Below are 27,261 nucleotides of genomic sequence, written 5' to 3'. Positions count from 1 at the left end.
GGTCAAAATGGAACTTTTTGAGTGCAAAAAGCCAAATTTTGGTTAAAACCCCTCCATTTTCAAGGTAAGAAAAACCGAGTTTTTGTTGTAGAGCCGCCATTTTGTTTTTGCAAAAACCACTTTATTTTTGTCTAGAAAAGTGCGATTTTTTGGGGGAAAAGTGCCGTTTTTGGGGTAAAAAGCGGGGATTTCAGTAGCAGGCGGCGGCGGAGTCGCTGAGCACCAGGGACACGTTGAGGTGGGCGGGGTTACCGGCGGATTTATCCAGCGATTTCTGCGCCAGCCGCAGCGGCAGCCGCTCGTGCCCCACCAGGCAGGTGTAAACATGGCCGCCCTCCCAATCCCGCGCCGGCACCGTCAGCGTGCTCACGCTCTGGTGGGCGTGGCCGGAAGGGGCGTGGCCGGCTTGGGGGCGGGGCTTCCAGGTGAGGGCGTGGCTGGGGGGGAGGGGCTGCCCGTCCTTCAGCCATTGGACGAGGAGGTCCGGGGGGTTGAAGTCGAGGATGAGGCAGGTGAGGGTGGCCCAGGTGCGGCGGCGCAGCTGATCCGGGGGCGGGGCCAGCAGGTGCACGGTGGGCGGGGACGCGTCCGCCACTGCGAAGAGGAAGGAGAGGGGTTTTGGGGTGAAATACGGGAGTTTTGGGAAAAAATTTAGGCAAAAATCTGGGATTTTTGGGCAAAAATTTGGGATTTTTCGGGTGAAATTTGGGGGGATTTGGGGAAAATTTGGGTTTTTTGGGGGGATTTTTCAGGGGATTTTTGGGGTGAAATTTGGGGGGTAAAATTTGGGATTTTGGGGGGGAAAGTTTGGGATTTTTGGGCAAAAATTTGGGATTTTTCAGGTGAAATTTGGGGGGATTTGGGGAAAATTTGGGATTTTTTGGGGGATTTTTCAGGGGATTTTTGGGGTGAAATTTGGGGGGAAATTTGGGATTTTTGGGGGGAAATTTGGGATTTTTTGGGGAAAAAATTTGGGATTTTTCGGGTGAAATTTGGGGGGATTTTGGGGAAAATTCGGGATTTTTTGGGGATTTTTTGGGGGATTTTTGCGGGGGAAAATTTGGGATTTTTGGGGTGAAATTTGGGGTGAAATTTGGGATTTTTGAGGGGAAATTTAGGATTTTTGGGGGGGAAAATTTGGGATTTTTGGGGGAAAATTTGGGATTTTTGGGGTGAAATTTGGGGATTTGGGGGGATTTTGGGGAGATTTGGGGAAATTTGGGGATTTGAGGGATTTGGGGGAAATTTGGGGCATTTTGGGATTTTTGGGGGGAAATTTGGGATTTCCACACCCCGCCCCACTTTCGGCCATCTTGGATTCCCACCCCAACTTTCGGCCATCTTGGATCCCCACTGACCCCAACCTTCGGCCATCTTGGATTCCCAAAACCTTCCACCATCTTGGATTCCCACCCCAACTTTCGGCCATCTTGGATCCCCACTGACCCCAACCTTCGGCCATCTTGGATCCCCACTGACCCCAACCTTCCGCCATCTTGAATCCCCCTTTCCCCACTTCCGGAACTCACCCGTGCTCTTCCTCATGGTCACCTCCCTGGGGAAGAGCAGCTCGGGGTGGGACACTCGGCACGTGAAGACCTGGCCGGACTCCCAGGCCTCGACGCTGACCGTGGCCACGCCCTCGGCCGCCAGGAGCCCGTTGGACTGCAGCGCCGGCGCCGCCATCTTGGTGGCCAGGGCTTCACCTTCCTCGTTGAGCCACGTGACCTCCAGGCCCTCTCCGCCGGCCGCCAGGTTGGAGACGCGGCAGGTCAGCCGCGCCGCCTGGTCCCGGAAGATGTCGGCGAAGAGCGGCGCCGCCGTCTCCACCCGGATGTCGCTGGCGCTCAGGGGTTGGTCATCTGTGGGGCGGGGTCAACGGGGTGAGCTTGGGTGGTGGTTTGGGGTGGTTTCCACCCAAAATGACCACTGGAGATGGTCAGTGGTCAACTGGAAGATCTTTGATCATGGTTTGGGATGGTTTCCACCCAAAATGACCATTGATGATGGCCATTGGTCAACTGGGAGATCCTTCTTGATGATTTTTGAAGGTTTCCACCCAAAATGACCATTGATGATGGTCAGTGGTCAACTGGAAGATCTTTCTTGATGATTTTTGGAGGTTTCCACCCAAAATGACCATTGGGGTTGGTCAGTGGTCAATTGGGAAATCTTTGATCATGGTTTTGGGTGGTTTCCACCCAAAATGACCATTGATGATGGCCAGTGGTCAACTGGATGACCTTTGATGGTGGTTTGGGGTGGTTTCCACCCAAAATGACCATTGGGGTTGGTCAGTGGTCAACTGGGAGATCCTCAATGGTGGTTTGGGGTGGTTTCCACCCAAAATGACCTCTGGAGATGGTCAGTGGTCAAGTGGAAGATCTTTGATCATGGTTTTGGGTTTTTTCCACCCAAAATGACCATTGATGATGGTCAGTGGTCAACTGGAAGATCTTTCTTGATGATTTTTGGAGGTTTCCACCCAAAATGACCTCTGGAGATGGTCAGTGGTCAACTGGAAGATCTTTGATCATGGTTTGGGGTGGTTTCCACCCAAAATGACCATTGATGATGGTCAGTGGTCAACTGGAAGATCCTTCTTGATGATTTTTGGAGGTTTCCACCCAAAATGACCATTGATGATGGCCATTGGTCAATTGGGAGATCCTCAATGGTGGTTTGGGGTGGTTTCCACCCAAAATGACCATTGATGATGGTCAGTGGTCAACTGGAAGATCTTTGATCATAGTTTTGAGTGGTTTCCACCCAAAATGACCATTGATGATGGTCAGTGGTCAACTGGAAGATCTTTGATCATAGTTTTGGGTTTTTTCCACCCAAAATGACCACTGATGATGGTCAGTGGTCAACTGGATGAACTTTGATGGTGGTTTTGGGTGGTTTCCACCCAAAATGACCTCTGGAGATGGCCATTGGTCAATTGGGAGATCCTCAATGGTGGTTTGGGGTTTTTTCCACCCAAAATGACCTCTGGAGATGGCCACTGGTCAACTGGGAAGATCCTCAATGGTGGTTTGGGGTGGTTTCCACCCAAAATGACCATTGATGATGACCAGTGGTCAACTGGATGAACTTTGATGGTGGTTTTGGGTTTTTTCCACCCAAAATGACCACTGGAGATGGTCAGTGGTCAACTGGGAGATCCTCAATGGTGGTTTGGGGTGGTTTCCACCCAAAATGACCATTGATGATGGTCAGTGGTCAACTGGAAGATCTTTCTTGATGATTTTTGGAGGTTTCTACCCAAAATGACCATTGATGATGGCCATTGGTCAACTGGGAGATCCTCAATGGTGGTTTGGGGTGGTTTCCACCCAAAATGACCACTGGAGATGGTCAGTGGTCAACTGGAAGATCTTTGATCGTGGTTTTGGGTGGTTTCCACCCAAAATGACCATTGATGATGGTCAGTGGTCAATTGGAAGATCCTCAATGGTAGTTTGGGGTGGTTTCCACCCAAAATGACCATTGATGATGACCATTGGTCAACTGGAAGATTCTTCTTGATGATTTTGGTAGGAAAAAATTTGATTTCTGGGAATTTTGAGGTGCTAAAACCTGAAAACTTGGATTCTTTTGGGGAAAAAAAATTGATTTATGGATATTTTTCAATTTTATGGGAATTCTGAGGTGCTAAAACCTGAAAATTTGGATTATTTTAGGGGAAAAAAAGGATTTTATGGGAATTTTTCAATTTTATGGGAATCTTGGGATGCTAAACCCTTAAAATTGGGATTATTTTAGGGGAAAAAAAGAATTTTATGGGAATTTTTCAATTTCCTGGGAATCTTGAGGTGCTAAAACCCAAAAATTTGGTTTATTTTAGGGGAAAAATTTGATTTCTGGGAATTTTATGGTTTTCTGGGAATTTTGGGATGCTAAAACCTGAAAATTGGGATTATTTTAAGGGGAAAAATTTGATTAATGGAAATTTTGGGATGCTAAACCCTTAAAATAGGGATTATTTTTGGGAAAAAATTGATTTATGGAAATTTTATGGATGTCTGGGAATTTTGAGGTGCTAAAACCTGAAAATTTGGATTCTTTTGGGGAAAAATTTGATTTATGGAAATTTTGAGGTGCTAAAACCTGAAAATTTGGATTCTTTTAAGGAAAAATTTAATTTCTGGGAATTTTGAGCTGCTAAACCCTTAAAACCGCGGAACATTTTTGGTAAAATTCGGGGATTTCCAGCAATTTTTTGGGGAATCTCTCCAAAAAAACCCAACTCAACCCAACCCCCATTCCTCCACCTCCCCCAACGGGGAATTCACCCCCCAAAAATCCCAAAATCGGCGTTTTTCACCCCAAAAAATCCCAACTCACAGCCGCACTCCATGGCCTTGCTGGTGTTCCTGCTCTCCTCCCCGGCCTGGCAGGTGAAGACGTCGCCGCGTTCCCACTCGGCCTCGGTCACCACCAACCGGCTGCCGACCACGAAGGTTCCGGAAGCTTCCGGCGCCGGCGCTTCCGGGGTGGCGCCGTCGCTCCAGGGGGCGCCGTTGCGCAGCCAGAGGATGGGGGCGTGGCCGGGGCGGGGCCGGGAGCCGCGGATCCGGCAGAGGAGGGTGGAGTTCCGGTAGGGACCCTGGAATTCCTCGCGGGACGGGGGGTGGAGGGTGAGGAAGGTGACGGGAGGGAGGAGGGAGCCGGGACCTGGAGGGGGGAAAAATGGGAATTTTTGGGGTTTTTTTGGGATTTTTTTGGGATTTTTTTGGCCATTATTAGGGCTATTATTAGTGTTATTAGTGCCATTATTAGTGCCATTATTAGTGTTATTAATCTGGGATTTTTTGGGATTTTTTTGGGATTTTTTGGGCCATTATTAGGGCTATTATTCGGGTTATTAGTGCCATTATTAGGGCCATTATTAGGGATTTTTTGGGGGGATTTTTTGGGCCATTATTAGGGCTATTATTCGGGTTATTAGTGCCATTATTAGAGATACTTATCTGTGATTTTTGAGCCGTTATTAGGGCTATTATTCGTGTTATTAGTGCCATTATCAGTGCCATTATCAGGGTTATTAATCCGGGATTTTTGGCCATTATTAGGGCCATTATTAGTGCCATTATTAGTGCCATTATCAGGGTCATTAACCCGGGCTGGGGGCGTGGCCGGGGCGGGGCCGGGAGCCGCGGATCCGGCAGAGGAGGGTGGAGTTCCGGTAGGGACCCTGGAATTCCTCGCGGGACGGGGGGTGGAGGGTGAGGAAGGTGACGGGAGGGAGGAGGGAGCCGGGACCTGGAGGGAGAAAAAAATGGGAATTTTTGGGATTTTTTTGGGATTTTTTGGGGATTTTTTGGGGATTTTTTGGGGATTTTTTGGGGATTTTTTGGGGTTTTTTTGGGATTTTTTGGGATTTTTTGGGGATTTTTTTGGGATTTTTTGGGGTTTTTTGGGGGTTTTTTTTGGGATTTTTTGGGCCATTATTAGGGCTATTATTAATGATATTAGGGCCGTTATTAGTGCCATTATTAGGGATATTTATCTGGGATTTTTTGGGCCATTATTAGGGCTATTATTCGGGTTATTAGTGCCATTATTAGAGATACTTATCTGTGATTTTTGAGCCGTTATTAGGGCTATTATTCGTGTTATTAGTGCCATTATTAGTGCCATTATCAGGGTTATTAATCCGGGATTTTTGGCCATTATTAGTGCCATTATTAGTGCCATTATTAGTGCCATTATCAGGGTCATTAACCCGGGCTGGGGGCGTGGCCGGGGCGGGGCCGGGAGCCGCGGATCCGGCAGAGGAGGGTGGAGTTCCGGTAGGGACCTTGGAATTCCTCGCGGGACGGGGGGTGGAGGGTGAGGAAGGTGACGGGAGGGAGGAGGGAGCCAGGACCTGGAGGGGGAAAAAAATGGGATTTTTTGGGATTTTTTGGGGTTTTTTTGGGATTTTTTGGGGATTTTTTTTGGATTTTTTTTGGATTTTTTTTTTATTTTTTTGGGGATTTTTTGGGATTTTTTGGGAATTTTTTTTGGATTTTTTGGGATTTTTTTGGGATTTTTTTGGGATTTTTTTGGGATTTTTTGGGGGATTTTTTGGGATTTTTTTGGGGATTTTTTGGGATTTTTTGGGGTTTTTTTGGGGGGATTTTTTGGGGTTTTTTGGTATTTATTTGGGGATTTTTTTTGGGATTTTTTGGGATTTTTTTGGGATTTTTTGGGATTTTTTGGGGATTTTTTGGGATTTTTTGGGGATTTTTTGGGGATTTTTTGGGGAATTTTTTGGGGATTTTTTGGGGATTTTTTGGGGGATTTTTTGGGATTTTTTGGGATTTTTTTGGGATTTTTTGGGGAATTTTTTGGGGATTTTTTGGGGATTTTTTTGGGATTTTTTTGGGATTTTTTTGGGATTTTTTGGGGGATTTTTTGGGATTTTTTTGGGGATTTTTTGGGATTTTTGGGGATTTTTTAGGGATTTTTTTGGGATTTTTTTTGGCCATTATTAGGGCTATTATTAGTGTTATTAGGGCCATTATTAGTGCCATTATTAGTGTTATTAATCTGGGATTTTTTTGGCCATTATTAGGGCTATTATTAGTGTTATTAATCTGGGATTTTTTGGGCCATTATTAGGGATATTATTCGGGTTATTAGTGCCATTATTAGGGATATTTTTTTGGGGATTTTTTTGCCATTATTAGTGCCATTATCAGGGTCATTAACCCGGGCTGGGGGCGTGGCCGGGGCGGGGCCGGGAGCCGCGGATCCGGCAGAGGAGGGTGGAGTTCCGGTAGGGACCCTGGAATTCCTCGCGGGACGGGGGGTGGAGGGTGAGGAAGGTGACGGGAGGGAGGAGGGAGCCGGGACCTGGAGGGGGAAAAAAATGGGAATTTTTTGGGTTTTTTGGGGGATTTTTGGGGGATTTTTTTGGGATTTTTTTGGGATTTTTTGGGGATTTTTTGGGGATTTTTTGGGGATTTTTTGGGGATTTTTTGGGTTTTTTTGGGATTTTTTGGGAATTTTGGGGGATTTTTTTGGGATTTTTTGGGATTTTTTGGGGGATTTTTTTTTTATTTTTTGGGGGATTTTTTGGGGATTTTTTGGGATTTTTTGGGGATTTTTTTGGGATTTTTTTGGGATTTTTTTGGGGATTTTTTGGGATTTTTTTGGGATTTTTTGGGGATTTTTTGGGGATTTTTGGGATTTTTTGGGGATTTTTTGGGGGTTTTTTGGGATTTTTTTGGGATTTTTTTGGGATTTTTTGGGGATTTTTTGGGGATTTTTTGGGGATTTTTTGGGATTTTTTTGGGATTTTTTGGGGTTTTTTTGGGGGGATTTTTTGGGGATTTTTTTGGGCATTTTTTGGGATTTTTTTGGGATTTTTTTGGGGTTTTTTTGGGGTTTTTTTGGGCCATTATTAGGGCTATTATTAGTGTTATTAGTGCCATTATTAGTGCCATTATTAGTGTTATTAATCTGGGATTTTTTGGGATTTTTTGGGGATTTTTTTGGCCATTATTAGGGCTATTATTAGGCCTATTATTAGTGTTATTAATCTGGGATTTTTTGGGGATTTTTTTGGGGTTTTTTTTGGCCATTATTAGAGATATTAGGACCATTATTAGGCCTATTATTAGGGATATTTATCTGGGATTTTTTGGCTATTATTAGGATTATTATTAGTGCTATTATTCGAGATATTAGTGCCATTATTAGGGCCATTATTAGGGATTTTTTTGGGATTTTTTTGGGCCATTATTAGGGCTATTATTTGGGTTATTAGTGCCATTATTAGAGATACTTATCTGTGATTTTTGGGCTATTATTAGTGCTATTATTTGGGTTATTAGTGCCATTATTACAGCCATTATTCAGGTTATTAGTGCCATTATTAGGGATATTTTTTTGGTATTTTTTGGCCATTATTAAAGATATTTGGGACATTATTAGTGCCATTATTAGTGCCATTATTAGTGCCATTATCAGGGTTATTAACCCGGGCTGGGGGCGTGGCCGGGGCGGGGCCGGGAGCCGCGGATCCGGCAGAGGAGGGTGGAGTTCCGGTAGGGACCCTGGAATTCCTCGCGGGACGGGGGGTGGAGGGTGAGGAAGGTGACGGGAGGGAGGAGGGAGCCGGGACCTGGAGAGGGAAAAAATGGGAATTTTTTGGGATTTTTTGGGATTTTTGGGGGATTTTTTGGGGATTTTTTGGGGATTTTTTGGGGATTTTTTGGGGATTTTTTGGGGGGTTTTTTTGGGATTTTTTTGGGATTTTTTGGGGATTTTTTTGGGATTTTTTGGGATTTTTTGGGGATTTTTTTGGGATTTTTTGGGATTTTTTTTGGATTTTTTTGGGATTTTTTTGGGGATTTTTTGGGGATTTTTTTGGGATTTTTTTTTTATTTTTTGGGATTTTTTTGGGATTTTTTTGGGATTTTTTTGGGATTTTTTGGGGATTTTTTTGGGGATTTTTTGGGGATTTTTTTGGGGTTTTTTGGGGCCATTATTAGGGCTATTATTAATGATATTAGGGCCATTATTAGGGCTATTATTAGTGTTATTAATCTGGGATTTTTTTGGCCATTATTAGGGCTATTATTCGAGATATTAGGGGCATTATTAGGGCCATTATTAGGGATTTTTTGGGGGATTTTTTGGGCCATTATTAAGGCTATTATTCGGGTTATTAGTGCCATTATTAGGGCTATTATTCGGGTTATTAGTGCCATTATTAGGGTATTATTCGGGTTATTAGTGCCATTATTAGGGATATTTTTTTGGGATTTTTTGGCCAATTATCAGAGATATTAGGACCATTATTAGGCCTATTTTTGGGCCATTTTTAGGGCTATTTTTCTGGGATTTTTGGGGTATTATTAGAGATATTAAGACCATAATTAGGCCTATTTTTAGGGCTATTACTAGGGCTATTTTTCTGGGATTTTTTGGCCATTATTAAAGCCATTATTAGAGTTATTAATATGCTATTTTTGGGCCATTTTTAGGGCTATTTTTCTGGGATTTTTGGGGTATTATTAGAGATATTAGGACCATTATTAGGCCTATTTTTGGACCATTTTTAAGGCTGTTTTTCTGGGATTTTTTGCCATTATTAGAGATATTAGGACCATTATTAGGCCTATTTTTAGGACTATTTTTAGGATTATCAATCCGGGATTTTTGCCCAATTATTAGCGATTATTAGCACCATTATTAGCCCTCTCACCTGGGTTGTAGACCTGCACGCTGCGGCTCCCCTGGCCGTGCTCAGCCCGGCACCAGAAGGGCTGCCGTCCCTTTCCCTCCTCCAGCTCCATCCCGAGTCTCGACGCCGCCAGGAAGGTTCCGGAACTCCTGACCGCGGGGAAGATGGCGGCTCCCGGCGCGCTGCGGTTGTCGCGGTCGCGCCAGGCGAAGCCGAGGGTGGGCGGAGAGAAGCCCAGGGCCAGGCAGCCCACGGAGAACTCGGAGCCGGAGCCGCAGGGGGAGAGCGGGAACAGCTCCGGGGCCCGGGGGGAACCTGGGGGGAGAGAAAATTCCAGAAGGTTCCATCAGGAAAAAATGGCGGGAAATTCGTTTTGGCGGGAATTTTTTTTTTCCGGGAATTTTCTTTTTTTTTTTTTTTTTTTTTTTTTTTTTTTGGCGGGAATTTTCTGGTTTTTGGCGGGAATTATTTGGCGGGATTTTATTTTTTTGGGGATTTCTTTTTTTTGGCGGGAATTTTTTGGTTTTGGCGGGAATTATCCGGAGGGAAAATGGCGGGGATTTGGCGGGAAAAGCGTCAGGATTTGGAGTGGTACGGACCAGTATAAACCAGTATAAACCGGTCCAGACCAGTCCAGACCAGTCCAGACCAGTATAAACCAGTATAGACCAGTCCAAACCTGTCCAAACCAGTACAAACCAGTTAAAACCAGTACAAACCAGTATAAACCAGTATAAACCAGTACCGGCACCCTCAGCCACCCCAGCTTTACCATTATAGACCAGTACAGACCAGTCCAGACCAGTACAAACCAGTCCAGACCAGTATAAACCAGTATAGACCAGTACAAACCAGTATAAACCAGTATAAACCAGTCCAAACCGGTTCAGACCAGTACAGACCAGTGCAAACCAGTCCAGACCAGTATAAATCAGTACCAGCACCCGCGGCTGCCCCAGCTTTACCAGTATAAACCAGTATAGACCAGTCCAGACCAGTATAAACCAGTATAGACCAGTATAGACCAGTATAAACCAGTCCAGACCAATCCAGACCAGTTCAGACCAGTACAAACCAGTTCAAACCAGTACCGGCACCCACAGCCGCCCCAGCTTTACCAGTATAAACCAGTATAGACCAGTCCAAACCAGTCCAAACCAGTCCAGACCAGTCCAAACCGGTTCAGACCAGTCCAGACCAGTCCGAACCAGTCCAAACCAGTAAAAACCAGTTTAAACCAGTCCAAACCAGTCCAAACCAGTCCAGACCAATCCAAACCAGTTAAAACCAGTTTAAACCAGTATTAACCAGTACCAGCACCCGCAGCTGCCCCAGCTTTACCAGTATAAACCAGTATAGACCAGTCCAGACCAGTCCAAACCAGTCCAAACCAGTTAAAACCAGTATAAACCAGTTTAAACCAGTACCGGCACCCTCAGCCACCCCAGCTTTACCAGTATAGACCAGTACAGACCAGTCCAAACCAGTCCAAACCAGTCCAGACCAGTCCAGACCAGTACAGACCAGTCCAGACCGGTTCAGACCAGTCCAGACCAGTCCGAACCAGTCCAAACCAGTAAAAACCAGTTTAAACCAATACAAACCAGTGCCAGCACCCACAGCCGCCCCAGCTTTACCAGTATAAACCAATATAGACCAGTCCAAACCAGTCCAAACCAGTACAGACCAGTACAAACCAGTACAGACCAGTACAAACCAGTCCAAACCAGTACAGACCAGTACAAACCAGTTAAAACCAGTTTAAACCAGTACCAGCACCCACAGCCACCCCAGCTTTACCATTATGAACCAGTATAAACCAGTATAAACCAGTCCAGACCAGTATAAACCAGTATAAACCAGTCCAAACCAGTCCAGACCAGTCCAAACCAGTTAAAACCAGTTTAAACCAGTACAAACCAGTACCAGCACCCGCAGCTGCCCCAGCTTTACCAGTATAGACCAGTCCAGACCAGTATAAACCAGTCCAAACCAGTCCAAACCAGTCCAAACTGGTCCAGACCAGTACAAACCAGTACAAACCAGTACAAACCAGTACCAGCACCCACAGCCACCCCAGCTTTACCAGTATAAACCAGTACAGACCAGTCCAAACCGGTTCAGACCAGTCTAGACCAGTCCAGACCAGTATAAACCAGTAAAAACCAGTCCGAACCAGTCCAGACCAGTCCAGACCAGTCCAAACCAGTATAAACCAGTATAAACCAGTACCAGCACCCTCAGTAACCCCAGCTTTACCATTATAAACCAGTATAAACCAGTCCAGACCAGTCCAGACCAGTCCAAACCAGTCCAAACCAGTCCAAACCAGTCCAAACCAGTACCGGCACCCTCATCCACCCCAGCTTTACCAGTATAAACCAGTATAAACCAGTATAAACCAGTCCAGACCAGTCCAGACCAGTACAAACCAGTACAAACCAGTACAAACCAGTACCAGCACCCTCAGCCACCCCAGCTTTACCAGTATAAACCAGTATAGACCAGTCCAAACCAGTACAGACCAGTCCAGACCAGTCCAAACCAGTATAAACCAGTTTAAACCAGTACCGGCACCCTCAGCCACCCCAGCTTTACCAGTATAAACCAGTATAGACCAGTCCAAACCAGTCCAAACCAGTCCAGACCAGTTCAAACCAGTACAGACCAGTCCAAACCGGTTCAGACCAGTCCAGACCAGTCCGAACCAGTCCAAACCAGTAAAAACCAGTTTAAACCAATACAAACCAGTGCCAGCACCCACAGCCGCCCCAGCTTTACCAGTATAAACCAATATAGACCAGTCCAAACCAGTCCAAACCAGTCCAGACCAGTACAGACCAGTCCAGACCAGTACAAACCAGTACAAACCAGTACAAACCAGTACAAACCAGTACAAACCAGTACAGACCAGTCCAAACCGGTTCAGACCAGTCCAAACCAGTCCAGACCAGTCCAGACCAGTCCGAACCAGTCCAAACCAGTATAAACCAGTACCAGCACCCGCAGCTGCCCCAGCTTTACCAGTATAAACCAGTATAGACCAGTCCAAACCAGTCCAAACCAGTCCAGACCAGTACAAACCAGTATAGACCAGTATAAACCAGTTCAAACCAGTACCGGCACCCACAGCTGCCCCAGCTTTACCAGTATAAACCAGTAAAAACCAGTTCAGACCAGTATAAACCAGTATAAACCAGTACTGGCACCCCCAGCCACCCCAGCTTTACCAGTATAAACCAGTACAGACCAGTACAAACCAGTCCAAACCAGTACAAACCAGTACAGACCAGTTCAGACCAGTTAAAACCAGTCCAAACCAGTACAAACCAGTACAGACCAGTTCAGACCAGTTAAAACCAGTCCAAACCAGTACAAACCAGTACAGACCAGTTCAGACCAGTTAAAACCAGTCCAAACCAGTAAAAACCAGTCCAAACCAGTACAGGACCATTCCAGACCAGTTCAGACCAGTTCAAACCAGTAAAAACCAATTAGAACCAGTTAGAACCAGTAAAAACCAGTAAAAAACAATCCAAACCAGTTAAAACCAGTTAAAATCCTAATAAATCTAATTGAAACCAATTAAAACCAATTAAAACCAATTAAAACCAATTAAAAGCCTAATAAAGCAAATTAAAACCAAATTAAAACCAATTAAAACCCAATTAAAAGCCTAATAAATCAAATTAAACCAAATTAAAAGCAATTAAAACCAATTAAAACCTTAATAAATCAAATTAAAACCAATTAAAACCCATTAAAACCAATTAAAAGCCTAATAAATCAAATTAAAATTAATTAAAACCAATTAAAACCAATTAAAACCCTAATAAATCAATTAAAAGCCAATTAAAACCAATTAAAAGCCTAATAAATAAAATTAAAACCAATTAAACCAAATTAAAACCAATTAAAAGCCTAATAAAGCAAATTAAAACCAATTAAAACCAATTAAAACCAAATTAAATCAAATTAAAAGCAATTAAAACCAATTAAAACCCAATTAAAACCAAATTAGATCAAATTAAAACCAATTAAAACCAATTAAAAGCCTAATAAATCAAATTTAAACCAATTAAAACCAATTAAAACCCTAATAAATCAAATTAAACCAGATTTAAACCAATTAAAACCAATTAAAAGCCTAATAAATCAAATTAAAACCAAATTAAAACCAATTAAATCCAATTAAAACCAATTAAAAGCCTAATAAAGCAAATTAAAAGCAATTAAAAGCAATTAAAACCCAATCAAAAGCCTAATAAATCAAATTAAAACCAATTAAAACCCAATTAAAAGACTAATAAAGTAAATTAAAAGCAATTAAAAGCAACTAAAACCCAATTAAAAGCCTAATAAATCAAATTAAAACCAATTAAAACCAATTAGAACCCAATTAAAAGCTTAATAAATCAAATTAAAACCCAATTAAAAGCCTAATAAATCAAATTAAAACCAATTAAAACCAATTAGAACCCAATTAAAAGCTTAATAAATCAAATTAAAACCCAATTAAAAGCCTAATAAATCAAATTAAACCAAATTAAAAGCAATTAAAACCAATTAAAACCTTAATAAATCAAATTAAAACCAATTATAACCCATTAAAACCAATTAAAAGCCTAATAAATCAAATTAAAAGCAATTAAAACCAATTAAAACCGAATTAAAATCCTAATAAATCAAATTAAAAGCAATTAAAACCAATTAAAACCCAATTAAAACCAAATTAAATCAAATTAAAACCAAATTAAAACCAATTAAAACCAATTAAAACCCTAATAAATCAAATTAAAACCAATTAAACCCAATTAAAACCAATTAAAATGAAATAAAATCGATTAAATCGAAATAAAACCGAGAATTAGTCATTAAATGAAAAACGAATAAAATTAATTAAAGCCAATTAAAAGGAGTTAAATTCAATTAAAATTCAGTTAAATCGGAATTAAATAATTGAAAGCGAATTAAACGGAATTAAATTCAATTAAAACTCATTAAAAATTCAATTAAATCTCAATTAAATCTCAATTAAATCTCAATTAAATCTCCATCAAAATTCAATTAAAATTCAATTAAAATTCGATTAAATCTCAATTAAATCTCTATTAAATCTAAATTAAATTTAAATTAAATCTCAATTAAATCTCAATTAAATCTCAATCAAAATTCAATAAAAATTCAATTAAAATTCTATCAAATCTCAATTAAATCTCAATTTAAAAAATCCCTGAAATCTCAATTAAATCTCAATTAAATCTCAATTAAATCTCAATTAAATCTCAATTAAATCTCAATTAAATCTAAATTAAATCTAAATTAAATCTCAATAAAATCTAAATTAAATCTCAATTAAATCTCAATTAAAATTCAATTAAAATTCTATTAAATCTCAATTAAATCTCAATTAAATCTCAATAAAAATTCAATAAAATCTCAATTAAATCTCAATTAAATCTCAATAAAATCCCAATTAAAATCCCAATTAAAATTCAATTAAAATTCATTTAAAATTCAATAAAATCTCAATAAAATCTCAATTAAATCTCAATTAAAACCCAATTAAAATCCCCCGCATTAAATAAAAACCCCAAAACTCGAATTTCTCTCTTAAAAAATCTTTTTCCCCCAAATCCCCCCCAAAATTCAACTTTTTTCTCCAAAAATCGAATTTTTCAGCACAAAAATCTCTTTTTTACCCCAAAATTCGATTTTTTCCCCTTAAAATCCCCCAAAATTCAATTTTTTCTCTTAAAATCCCCTCAAAAATCAAATTTTTTCCTCCAAAAATCTCATTTTTACCCCAAAATTCAATTTTTTTACCCCAAAAATTCAATTTTTTCCCCAAAAATTCAATATTTCCCTACAAAAATCTCATTTTCCCCCCAATTTCCACCCCAAAATTCAATTTTTTTCCTTCAAAAGTCGATTTTTTTTGCACAAAAATCTCATTTTTACCTGAAAATTCACAAAAAATTTCAATTTTTTCCCCAAAAATTCAATTTTTCCCTTACAAAAATCTCATTTTTACCCCAAAATTCAAATTTTTTCCCCAAAAATTCAATTTTTCCCTTAAAAAATCTCATTTTTACCCGAAAATTCACCAAAAAAATTCAATTTTTTCCCCAAAAATTCAAATTTTTTCCTACAAAAATCTCAATTTCCCCCAATTTCCACCCAAAAATTCAATTTTTTTACCCCAAAAATTCAAATTTTTTCCCCAAAAATTCAAATTTTTTCCCTAAAAATTCAAATTTTTTCCCCAAAGTCCCAAAATTTGAATTTTTCTCCCTCCCAGGTGTTGTTTTCCAGCCCAAAAAGGGGAAATTTGACCCAAAAAGCCCCAAACTTCTCCTTTTTTTGTTGTTTTCGAAACCTCCCCGGGGTTATTTTGGGGGGGAACCGAAAGAATTTTGGGGCCAAATTTCCCCTTTTTGGGTCGGTTCCACTTTTGGGGGCGATTTTTAATTTTTGGGGTGAAAAAAATGGAATTTAATTGGATTTTTTAATTGATTTTTAATTGTTTTTTGTTTATTTTAAAGTTTATTTCTCTGGTGCTTTTAATTTAATTTAATTTAATTTAATTTAATTTAATTTAATTTAATTTAATTTAATTTAATTATTTATTTTATTTTATTTTATTTTATTTGAATTAATTTAATTTATTTTATTTAATTTGATTTAATTTAATTTTTATTTAACTTTAATTAAACTTTAATTTAACTTTTTAATTCGTTTTAATTTAATTTATTTTCTTTTCTTTTACTTTATTTTATTTATTTTAATTAATTTAACTTAATTTGATTTAATATAATTTAATTTAATTTTCATTAACTTAATCTATTGTTTTATTTTATTTTTTAAACTAAATTAAATTAAATTAAATTAAAAGAAATTAAACTAAATTAAATCGGATTAAAATAAATTAACTTAAATTAAATCGAATTAAATTGAGTTAAATCGAATAAAATAAAATTAAATTAAATTATATTAAATTAAATTAATTTTTCTCCATTTTTTTCTCATTTTTATCACATTTTTTCCTCAATTTTATCTCAATTTTTTATCATTTTTTTTCTCATTTTTTCTCCATTTTTTCTTTATTTTTTAATCATTTTTTCCTCCTTTTTATCTCAATTTTATCTCAATTTTATCTCAATTTTATCTCAATTTTATCTCAATTTTATTTCAATTTTTTCTCAATTTTTTCTCATTTTTTTCTCCATTTTTTCTCCATTTTTTTATCATTTTTTCCTCAATTTTTCTCCATTTTATCTCAATTTTATCTCCATTTTTTCTCCATTTTTTCTCATTTTTCCTCAATTTCTTAAATCATTTTTTATCAATTTTATTTCATTTTTTTCTCCATTTTTTTCTCATTTTTATCACATTTTTTCCTCAATTTTATCTCAATTTTTTATCATTTTTTTCTCATTTTTTCTCCATTTTTTCTTTATTTTTTAATCATTTTTTCCTCCATTTTATCTCAATTTTATCTCAATTTTATCTCAATTTTTAAATTATTTTTTCTCATTTTTTTCATTTTTGTTCTCCATTTTTTCTCCATTTTTTTACCATTTTTTCCTCATTTTTATCTCAATTTTACCTCAATTTTATCTCAATTTTTAAATCATTTTTTATCAATTTTATTTCAATTTTTTCTCAATTTTTTCTCATTTTTTTCTCCATTTTTTCTCATTTTTTACCCCATTTTTGTCCATTTTTTACCCATTTTATCTCAATTTTATCTCAATATTTTCTCCATTTTTATCATTTTTTCTCAATTTTTTCTCCTTTTTTTAAAACCATTTTTTACCAATTTTATTTCATTTTTTTCTCAATTTTTCCTCAATTTTAACTTAATTTTATCTCAATTTTTTCTCCATTTTTTCTCATTTTTATTTCATTTTTTCCTCAATTTTATCTCAATTTTTTTACCATTTTTTGCCATTTTTTTCTCCATTTTTTTCTCCACTTTTCTCTATTTTTTAATCATTTTTTCCTCAATTTTATCTCCATTTAATCTCAATTTTATCTCAATTTTTCCTCAATTTAATTTCATTTTTATCTCAATTTTATCTCAATATTTTCTCAATATTTTCTCCATTTTTTCTCATTTTTTTCTCTTTTTTAATCTCATTTTTTTTCTCAATTTTTCTCCATTTTATCTCAATTTTATCTCAATTTTTTAATCTTTTTTTATCAATTTTTTCTCAATTTTTTCTCATTTTTTTCTCATTTTTTCCTCAATTTTATCTCAATTTTTTCTCATTTTTTCTCCATTTTTTCTCTATTTTTAAAAATATTTTTTATCATTTTTTATCATTTTTTCCTCATTTTTATTTCAATTTTTTATCATTCTTATCTCCATTTTATCTCAATTTTATCTCAATTTTTCTCATTTTTTCTCATTTTTTCGTCATTTTTTCTTTATTTTTAAATCATTTTTTCCTCATTTTTATCTCAATTTTATCTCAATTTTTTTGTCATTTTTTATCAATTTTATTTCAATATTTTCACCATTTTTTCTCATTTTTTCCTCAATTTTATCTCAATTTTTTAATCATTTTTATCTCATTTTTTTTCGCATTTTTTCCCCAATTTTTCTCCATTTTTCCCCAATTTTTTTATCATTTTAATCTAAATTTTATCTCAATTTTATCTCAATTTTATCTCAATATTTTCTCCATTTTTTGTCATTTTTTCCTCATTTTTTCCTCATTTTTATTTCATTTTAATCTAAATTTTATCTTAATTTTATCTCAATTTTATCTCAATTTTATCTCAATTTTATCCCAATTTTATCTCAATTTTTAAACCATTTTTTTATCAATTTTATTTCAATTTTTCCCCATTTTTTCCTCAATTTTATCTCAATTTTTTAATAATTTTTATCTCAATTTTATCTCAATTTTATCCCATTTTTATCTCAATTTTTTCTCCATTTTTCCCATTTTTTACCCCATTTTTTCTCCATTTTTTCCTCCATTTTAACCCAAAAAAAAATCAAATTTTCACCCAAAATAAATCAAATTTACCCCAAAATAAATCAAATTTTCACCAAAAAAAAATATCAACTTTTAACCAAAATAAATCAAATTTTAACCGAAAAAAAATTTCAAATTTTAATCCAAAATAAATCAAATTTTAACGAATAAAAAAATCAAATTTTCGCCAAAAAAACACCGAATTTTCACCAAAATAAATCAAATTTCAACGATTAAAAAATATCAGATTTTAACCAAAAAAATTCAAATTTTCGCCCCCCCCAAAAAATCGAATTTTAACCAAAAAATATCAAAATTTTAACCCAAAATAAATCAAATTTTCACCTAAAAAATACCAAATTTTTAACTCAAAAATACCAAATTTTAACCCAAAAATATCAAATTTTAACCAAAAAAAATTACAAATTTTCCCCCCCCAAAAAATCGAATTTTAACCAAAAAAAAAATCATCAAATTTTAACCCAAAAATAAATCAAATTTTAACCCAGAAATATCAAATTTTAACCCAAAATAAATCAAATTTTCAACCAAAAATATCAAATTTTTAACCCAAAAATATCAAATTTTCCTCCAAAAAAAAACCCCAAAATTGACTTTTTTCACCCCAAAACCCCTCGGGAATTTCCCTTAAAATCCAACTTTTAAAAAAAACCCCAAAAACGCCGAATTTTCACCCCAAAAAAATTTAAATTTTGGGTCAAAAAATTAAAAAAAAACCAGATTTTTTTTCCCGCCAAAACCCCCGATTTTCCCGCCGGGGAACCCCGGGATTTTCCCGCCAAATCCCCGATTTTCCCGCCAAAACCCCCGATTTCTCCCGGGGGGGTTTTTGAGGGTGAAAAATGCGAATTTTGGGTGAAAAAATGCGAATTTTGGGTGAAAAAAAGGCGATTTTGGGGTCGGGACTCACCGCTGGACACCGTGACCGTCGTTCCGCTGCCCCAGGCGTCAATAGGAGACCCACGGTGGGCGGGGCCCGCGGGGAACCCGCGCAAAAACCTCCAATTTTGGGGTAAAAAACCCCGATTTTGGGCAAATTGGGGGAAAAATGGGGAAAAACGCGATTTTTTGAGGTTTTTTTTAAGGGGTTTGAAGGAGGAGGAAGAGGAAGGGGAGGGAAGGGGGAAAATGGGGAAAAAAATGGGATATTTGGGAAAAAAATGGGGAAAAAATGGAAATTTTGGGAAAAAAATCGTAATTTTGGCGATTTTATTTTTTTTTTCTTAATTTGGGGTGAAAAAGGGTAAAAATGGGGTTTTTTAGGGGGGTTTGGGGGAGGAGGAAGAGGAGGAGGAGGAGAGGGGGAAAATATTGGGAAATTTGGGAAAAAAATGGGGAAAAAATTGAAATTTTGGGAAAAATCGGTGATTTTGGTGATTTTTAATTTTTTTTTCTTAATTTGGGGTGAAAAAGGGTAAAAATGGGGTTTTTTAGGGGGGTTTGAGGGAGGAGGAAGAGGAGGGGGAGGGGAGGGTTGAAGGAGACGAAAAAATGGGGAAAAAATTGGGAAATTTGGGGAAAAAAATGGAAATTTTGGGAAAAATGGTAATTTTGGTGATTTTGGGGAATTTTTTTCTCGTATTTTGGGTGAAAATTGGGATTTTTGGGGGAGGTTTTGAGGGCGGGAAAATGGAGGGGGAGGGGAGGTGGAAAGGAAGGGAAAAAATGGGGATAAACGGTGCAAAAATGGGAAATTTTGGGTAAAAAATGGGAAATTTGGGGTTAAAAATGGTAATTTTGGCGATTTTGGGGAATTTTTCCCTCATATTTGGGTGAAAAAAGGTAAAATTTGGGTTTTTAGGGAGGTTTGGGGGCGGGGGAAAGAGAAGGGGAGAAAAATTGGGAAAAAAGTGAAAATTTGGGTGAAAAACGAGGAAATTGGGAGGGAAAATGGGGGAAATCGTGATTTTGGTGATTTTGGGGTGAAAAAGGGGAAATTTGGGGTTTTTTGGGGGCGGGAGGGGGAGAAAAAATCGGGATTTTGGGGGAAAAAGAGGGAAAATCGGGATAAAAGGGAAATCGGGGGGAAATGCGGGAATTGAGCGATTTTGGGGGGAAAAAATGAGATTTTTGGTGATTTTTTTTTGAGGTGGAAATGGGGGAAAATGAGGAGATTTTGGGTCAAAAAGAGGGAAAAGTGGGAAAAATGTGAGGGGATTTGGGGGAAATGAGGAAAAAAGATAAAATCAACCCAAATTTGGGGTGAAAAGGGGCAAAAAGAGGAAAAAAAAGGAAAAATTTGGGTCAAAAAAGGCAAAAAATAATCGCGGGTTTGGTAAAAATGTTAAAAAAACCCGAAATTGCCCAAAATTGAGGTGGAAATGCGACAAAAACTCGAAATTTCCCCAAATTTTGGGCAAAAATACAAAAAAAAACCGGAAATGACCCAAATTAGAGTGAAAAATGCTTTAAAAAAACAAAATTATCCAAAATTTGGTGAAAAATGATAAAAAACAGAGAAATTACCCCAAATTCGGGTCAAAACCGCTCCAAAAAACCCAAATTCGGGTGAAAAATGCTCAAAAACCCCGAAATTACCCCAAATTCGGGGCAAAAATACTGAAAAACTCCGAAATGACCCAAAATTTGGTGGAAAATGCTAAAAAAACCCAAAATTACCCAAAATCAAGTGAAAAATGGTCAAAAAAATGGAAATTGCCCCAAATTTGAGGCAAAACTTTAAAAAAAAACCCCAAATAATCCAAATTTTGGGCAAAAATGCTCAAAAAAACCCAAAATTACCCAAAAATGCTCGAAAAATCAAAAAATTTGGGTCAAAAATGCTCAAAAATATTTAAAAAATCGCAAATTTGGGTTAAAAATGCTGAAAAAACCCGAAATTACCCCAAATTTGGGCAAAAACGCTCGAAAACATCGAAATTGCCCCAAATTTGGGTCAAAACCGCTCTAAAAATCCCAAATGCGGGTGAAAAAACTCCAAAAAACCCGAATTTAACCAAAATTTGGGTAAAAAAAGACTCAAAAAACCAGAAATTACCCCAAATTTTGGGTCAAATCCGGGGATTTTGGGGGGAAATTCGGGGATTTTTGGTTAAAATTCGGGGATTTTGGGTTGAAATCCCGGCGGGATTTTGCGCTGAAGTCCCGGGGTGGGTTTTGGGGTGAAATCCGGGGATTTTGGGTTAAAATTCGGGATTTTGGGTTTAAATTCGTGGATTTTGGGTGGAAATCCTGAAATTTTAGGGAGAAATTTGGGATTTTGGGATGAAAATCGGGGATTTTGGATTAAAATTTGTGAATTTTTGGGTAAAATTCGTGGATTTTGGGGAAAAATTCGTGGATTTTGGGAGGAAATCCCGGGATTTTGGGGTAAAATTCGGGGATTTTGGGGTCGAAATCCCGGGAGGATTTTGGGGTGAAATTTCGGGATTTTGGGGCCGAAATCCCGGGTGGATTTTGGTGTGAAATTTGTGGATTTTGGGTTAAAATTCGGGGATTTTGGGTTGAAATCCCGGCGGGAATTTGGGCTGAAGTCCCGGAAAGGGTTTTGGGGTGAAATCCGGGGATTTTGGGTTAAAATTCGTGGATTTTGGGTGGAAATCCTGAAATTTTAGGGAGAAATTTGGGATTTTTGTGTGAAATTTGTGGATTTTGGGGTAAAATTCGGGGATTTTGGGTTGAAATCCCGGCGGGATTTTGCGCTGAAGACCCGGTGCGGTTTTGGGGTGAAATCCGGGGATTTTGGGGTTTTTGTGGCCGCGCGAGCCCCCGGGAGCAGCAGCAGCGCCCGCGCCGGGGCCGCTCCCACGGTGACACCGAGAGCGCAAAAAACCCCGGCCCGGTTTGGGGCGAAAAACGGCGGAATCGGGAAAAAACGGGATCGGGGAAAAATAAACGGGATTTGGGGGAAAAAAAAGGGAATTGGGGGAAATCGGGAATTGGGGAAAAATAAACGGGATTTGGGGGGAAAAAACGGGAATTCGGGAAAAAGCGGGAATAAAAAAAAAAGGGATTTGGGGGGAAAAATGGGAATAAAGAAAAAAAAAACGGGAATTGGAAAATAAACGGGAATTGGGGAAAAAATGGGATTTGGGGGAAAAAACGGGAATAAAGAAAAAAAACGGGACTGGAAAAAAACCGGGAATGGGGGAAAAAACGGGAAAAAAAATGTCGGGAATTGGGGAAAAAATCAGGGAATAAGGAAAACAAAATAAATGGAAATTTGGGGGGAAAACCGGGAATTGGGGAAAAAAACCCAACAATCCGGGAATAAAAAAAATCCCGGGAATTGGGAAAAAAAACAAAATAAAAACGGGAATAAAGAAAAAACCGGGAATTGGGAAAAAAAGGGGAATTAGGGGAAAAAAGGGGAATCGGGGGAAAAAACGGGAATAAAGAAAAAAACGGGAATTGGGAAAAAAACGGGAATTGGGAAAAAAAGGGGAATCGGGGGAAAAAACGGGAATAAAGAAAAAAACGGGAATCGGGAAAATAAAACGGGAATTGGGGAAAAAAGGTGGAATCGGGAAAAAAAATCGGGAATAAAGAAAAAAACGGGAATCGGGGAAAATACGGGAATTGGGGGAAAAAAAGGGAATAAAGAAAAAACCGGGAATTGGGAAAATAAAAAGGGAATAAAGGAAAATCGGGAATTCTTGAAAATCCCGGGAATCGGGAAAAAAAACGGGTTTTGGGAAAAAAAAACGGGAATAAAGAAAAACCGGGAATTGGGAAAAATCGGGAATCGGGGTAAAAACCGGGAATAGGGGAAAAATAAAAATAAATGGAAATTTGGGGGGAAAACCGGGAATTGGGGAAAAAAAACGGGAATTGGGGAAAAAACAACAAACCGGGAATAAAGAAAAAACCGGGAATTTGGGGGAAAAAAACGGGAATAAAGAAAAAAACGGGAATAAGGAAAATCCCGGGAATCGGGGGAAATAAAGAAAAAAACGGGAAAAAAAAACCCAAACCGGGAATGAAGAAAAAAATCCGGGAATCGGGGAAAAACCGGGAATAAAGAAAAAAAAAGGAATTGGAGAAAAAAACGGGAATAAAGAAAAAACCGGGAATTGGGAAAAAAACCGGGATTTGGGGGAAAAACCGGGAATAGGGGAAAAATAAAAATAAATGGAAATTTGGGGAGATAAACGGGAATTGGGGAAAAAAACGGGAATTGGGGAAAAAACAACAAACCGGGAATAAAGAAAATTCCGGGAATTTGGGGGAAAAAAAACGGGAATAAAGAAAAAAACGGGAATTAGGAAAAAGGCGGGAATAGGGAAAAAAACGGGATTGGGGAAAAAAAAAGGAATAAAGAAAAACCGGGAATTGGGAAAAAAAGGGGAATTGGGGAAAAAAAACCGGGAATTGGGGAAAAATCGGGGAAATCGGGGAAAAAACCCGGGAATAGGAAAAAAATGCGGGAATGGGGAAAAATCGGGATTTGGGGGAAAAAAAAGGAAATTGGGAAAAAAAACGGCAATAAAGAAAAAATGGGAATTGGGAAAAATCGGGAATAGGGGAAAAAATAAAAGGAAATTGGTAAAAAAAACGGGAATAGGGAAAAAAAACCGGGAATTGGGAAAAAACCGCGGGAATCGGGGAAAAACGGGAATTAAAAAAAAACCTGGAATTAAAAAAAAAACGGGAATTGGGGGAAAATCGGGAAAAAAGAAAAAAAAACGGAAATAGGGGAAAAAAATCTGGAATTGGGAAAAAAAACGGGAATAAAGGAAAAAAAACCGGGAAAAAAAAAACGGGAAAAAAACCCCGGGAATTTAAAAAAAACCCGGGAAATTGGGAAAAAAAAAAGGGAAATTGAGGCCAAATTTGGGGTGAAAACGGAATAAAATGGGAAAATTTGAAGGAAAAAATGGGAAAAAAGGAGAAAATTTGGTGGGAAAACCGAAAAAAAAAAGAGGAAATCTGAAGAAAAAGGGGAAAATTGCAAAATTTGGGGGAAAAGTGGAAAAAAAAGGAGAAAATTTGGGATAAAAATGGGAAAAAAAGACAAAATTTGATGGAAAAGTAGAAAAAAAAGAAAATTTGGGATAAAAATGGAAATTTTTACCCCAAATCTTCTCCTTTTTTTCACTTTTCCCTCAAGTTTTATTTTTTTTCCCATTTTTATCCCAAATTTTCTCCATTTTTTCCACTTTTCCACCAAATTTTGTCACTTTTTTTTCACTTTTTCTTCAGTTTTTCTCTTTTTTTTTCGTTTTTTCCCCCAAATTTTCTCCTTTTTCTCGTTTTTCCTTCAAATTTTCTCATTTTCTTCTTCCAGAAGGTTCTGGGTCCATCCTGAGGAACTTCCAGAAGGTTCTGGGTCCATCCTGAGGAACTTCCAGAAGGTTCTGGATCCATCCTGAGGGTCCTGAGGCTCTTCCAGAAGGTTCTGGATCCATCCTGAGGAACTTCCAGAAGGTTCTGGATCCATCCTGAGGGTCCTGAGGCTCTTCCAGAAGGTTCTGGATCCATCCCGAGGTTCTTCCAGAAGGTTCTGGATCCATCCTGAGGGTCCTGAGGAAGTTCCAGAAGGTTCTGGATCCATCCTGAGGGTCCTGAGGTTCTTCCAGAAGGTTCTGGATCCATCCTGAGGGTCCTGAGGAACTTCCAGAAGGTTCTGGATCCATCCTGAGGGTGCTGAGGTTCTTCCAGAAGGTTCTGGGTCCATCCTGAGGAACTTCCAGAAGGTTCTGGGTCCATCCTGAGGCTCTTCCAGAAGGTTCTGGATCCATCCCGAGGGTCCTGGGGCTCTTCCAGAAGGTTCTGGATCCATCCTGAGGGTCCTGAGGAACTTCCAGAAGGTTCTTGACCTTCGTGGAAGGGTCCCCATGGCCATGGGAGGGTCTCCAGCTCCATCCAGAAGGTTCCAAGAGCTTCCGGAACTTTCCAAGTGGTGAGGAACCGAAACCAAACCAACCCAAACCAAAACCAACCAAAACCAACCCAAAACCAACCAAAACCAACCCAAACCAACCAAAACCAACCCAAACCAACCCAAACCAACCAAAACCAACCCAAACCAACCAAAACCAACCAAAACCAACCAAAACCAACCAAAACCAACCAAAACCAACCAAAACCAACCAAAACCAACCAAAACCAACCAAAACCAACCCAAAACCAACCAAAACCAACCCAAACCAACCAAAACCAACCCAAACCAACCAAAACCAACCCAAACCAACCAAAACCAACCAAAACCAACCAAAACCAACCCAAACCAACCAAAACCAACCCAAACCAACCAAAACCAACCAAAACCAACCAAAACCAACCAAAACCAACCAAAACCAACCCAACTCAACCAAAACCAACCAAAACCAACCAAAACCAACCCAAACCAACCCAAACCAACCCAAACCAACCCAAACCAACCAAAACCAACCAAAACCAACCCAAACCAACCCAAACCAACCAAAACCAACCCAAACCAACCAAAACCAACCCAAAACCAACCAAAATCAACCAAAACCAACCAAAACCAACCAAAACCAACCAAAACCAACCCAAAACCAACCCAAACCAACCCAAACCAACCCAAACCAACCAAAACCAACCCAAAACCAACCAAAACCAACCAAAACCAACCAAAACCAACCAAAACCAACCAAAACCAACCCAAACCAACCAAAACCAACCAAAACCAACCCAAAACCAACCAAAACCAACCAAAACCAACCAAAACCAACCAAAACCAACCAAAACCAACCCAAACCAACCAAAACCAAACCAAACCAACCAAAACCAACCAAAACCAACCAAAACCAACCAAACCAACCAAAACCAACCAAAACCAACCCAAACCAACTCAACTCAACCATGACCAACCAATCCTCCTCTTCCTCTTCCACCCAACCGTGACCAACCCAAAACCAACCCAACCCAACCCAACCCAACTCGACTCAACCAACCCAACTCAACCAAAACCAACCCAACCAAAACCAATCCAACCCAACCATGACCAACCAATCCTCCTCTTCCTCTTCCAGTCAACCATGACCAACCCAACTCAACCCAACCATGACCAACCCAACTCAACCCAAACCAACTCAACCATGACCAACTCAACTCAACTCAACTCAACCCCCTCTTCCTCTCCCACTCAACCGTGACCAACCCAACCCAACCATGACCGACCAATCCCCCTCTTCCTCTTCCACCCAACCATGACCGACAAAACCCAACTCAACTCAACCCAACCGTGGCCAACCCAACCGTGACCAACTCAATCCAACCCAACTCAAATCAACTCAACTCAACCTCCTCTTCCTCTTCCAGTCAGCCATGACCAACCCAACTCAACTCAACTCAACCCAACCCAACTCAACCCAACCCAACCTCTTCTTCCTCTTCCTCTTCCAGTCAACCGTGACCAACCCAACTCAGCCGTGACCAACCCAACTCCACCCAACCCAACCATGACTGACCCAACCCCTTCTTCCTCTTCCTCTTCCTCTTCCACCCAACCATGACCAACCCAACCCAACCGTGACCACCTCAACCCCTTCTTCCTCTTCCTCTTCCTCTTCCTCTTCCTCTTCCATCCAATCCAACCCAACCCAACCCAACCCAACCCAGCTCAACCTCTTCTTCCTCTTCCATCCAACCGCGACCAACCCAACCCAACCATGACCAACCCAACCCAACTCAACCCAACCCCCTCTTCCTCTTCCTCTTCCAGTCAACCATGACCAACCCAACCCAACTCAACCTCTTCTTCCTCTTCCATCCAACCGCGACCAACCCAACCCAACTCAACCCAACCCAACCCCCTCTTCCTCTTCCTCTTCCTCTTCCGTCCAACCATGACCAACCCAACCCAACCATGACCAACCCAACTCCACCCAACCCCCTCATCCTCTCCCACCCTCCCCCTCCCCCCCTCCCCCCCCCCCCAGGGGACCACCCCGAGGTTTTCCTCCGCCCGTCCCCGGCGCCGGCGCCGCCGTGAGCGGCGCAGAAATAAGCGCCGGAATCCCCGTCCCGCAGCTCGTCGGCGCTCAGCGTCACCGACCCGCCGCCATCCTCCTCCTCCCGCCCCACCCGGAACCTTCCGCGCGCCCACGGCGCCGCCGGGCCGCCGATCCCCGCCAGCAT

The 27,261-nt window shown here is 39.4% G+C and overlaps 1 gene segment (V, D, J or C); it reads right to left on the bottom strand.

Moving 5' to 3' along the window:
- LOC131586312 (Ig mu chain C region-like) lies at positions 1 to 27,261 on the bottom strand. The segment is given in 10 exon segments: positions 1 to 594; positions 1,530 to 1,862; positions 4,351 to 4,680; positions 5,125 to 5,268; positions 5,732 to 5,875; positions 6,703 to 6,846; positions 7,976 to 8,119; positions 9,206 to 9,499; positions 19,106 to 19,194; positions 27,071 to 27,261. Coding segments are annotated over 10 exon segments (2,217 nt in total).

Source organism: Poecile atricapillus, chromosome 19, assembly GCF_030490865.1.
Source record: "Poecile atricapillus isolate bPoeAtr1 chromosome 19, bPoeAtr1.hap1, whole genome shotgun sequence".
NCBI lineage: Eukaryota > Metazoa > Chordata > Aves > Passeriformes > Paridae > Poecile > Poecile atricapillus.
Note: the sequence above shows the minus strand (reverse complement) of the source record. Positions and strands in the feature narration are given on the sequence as shown.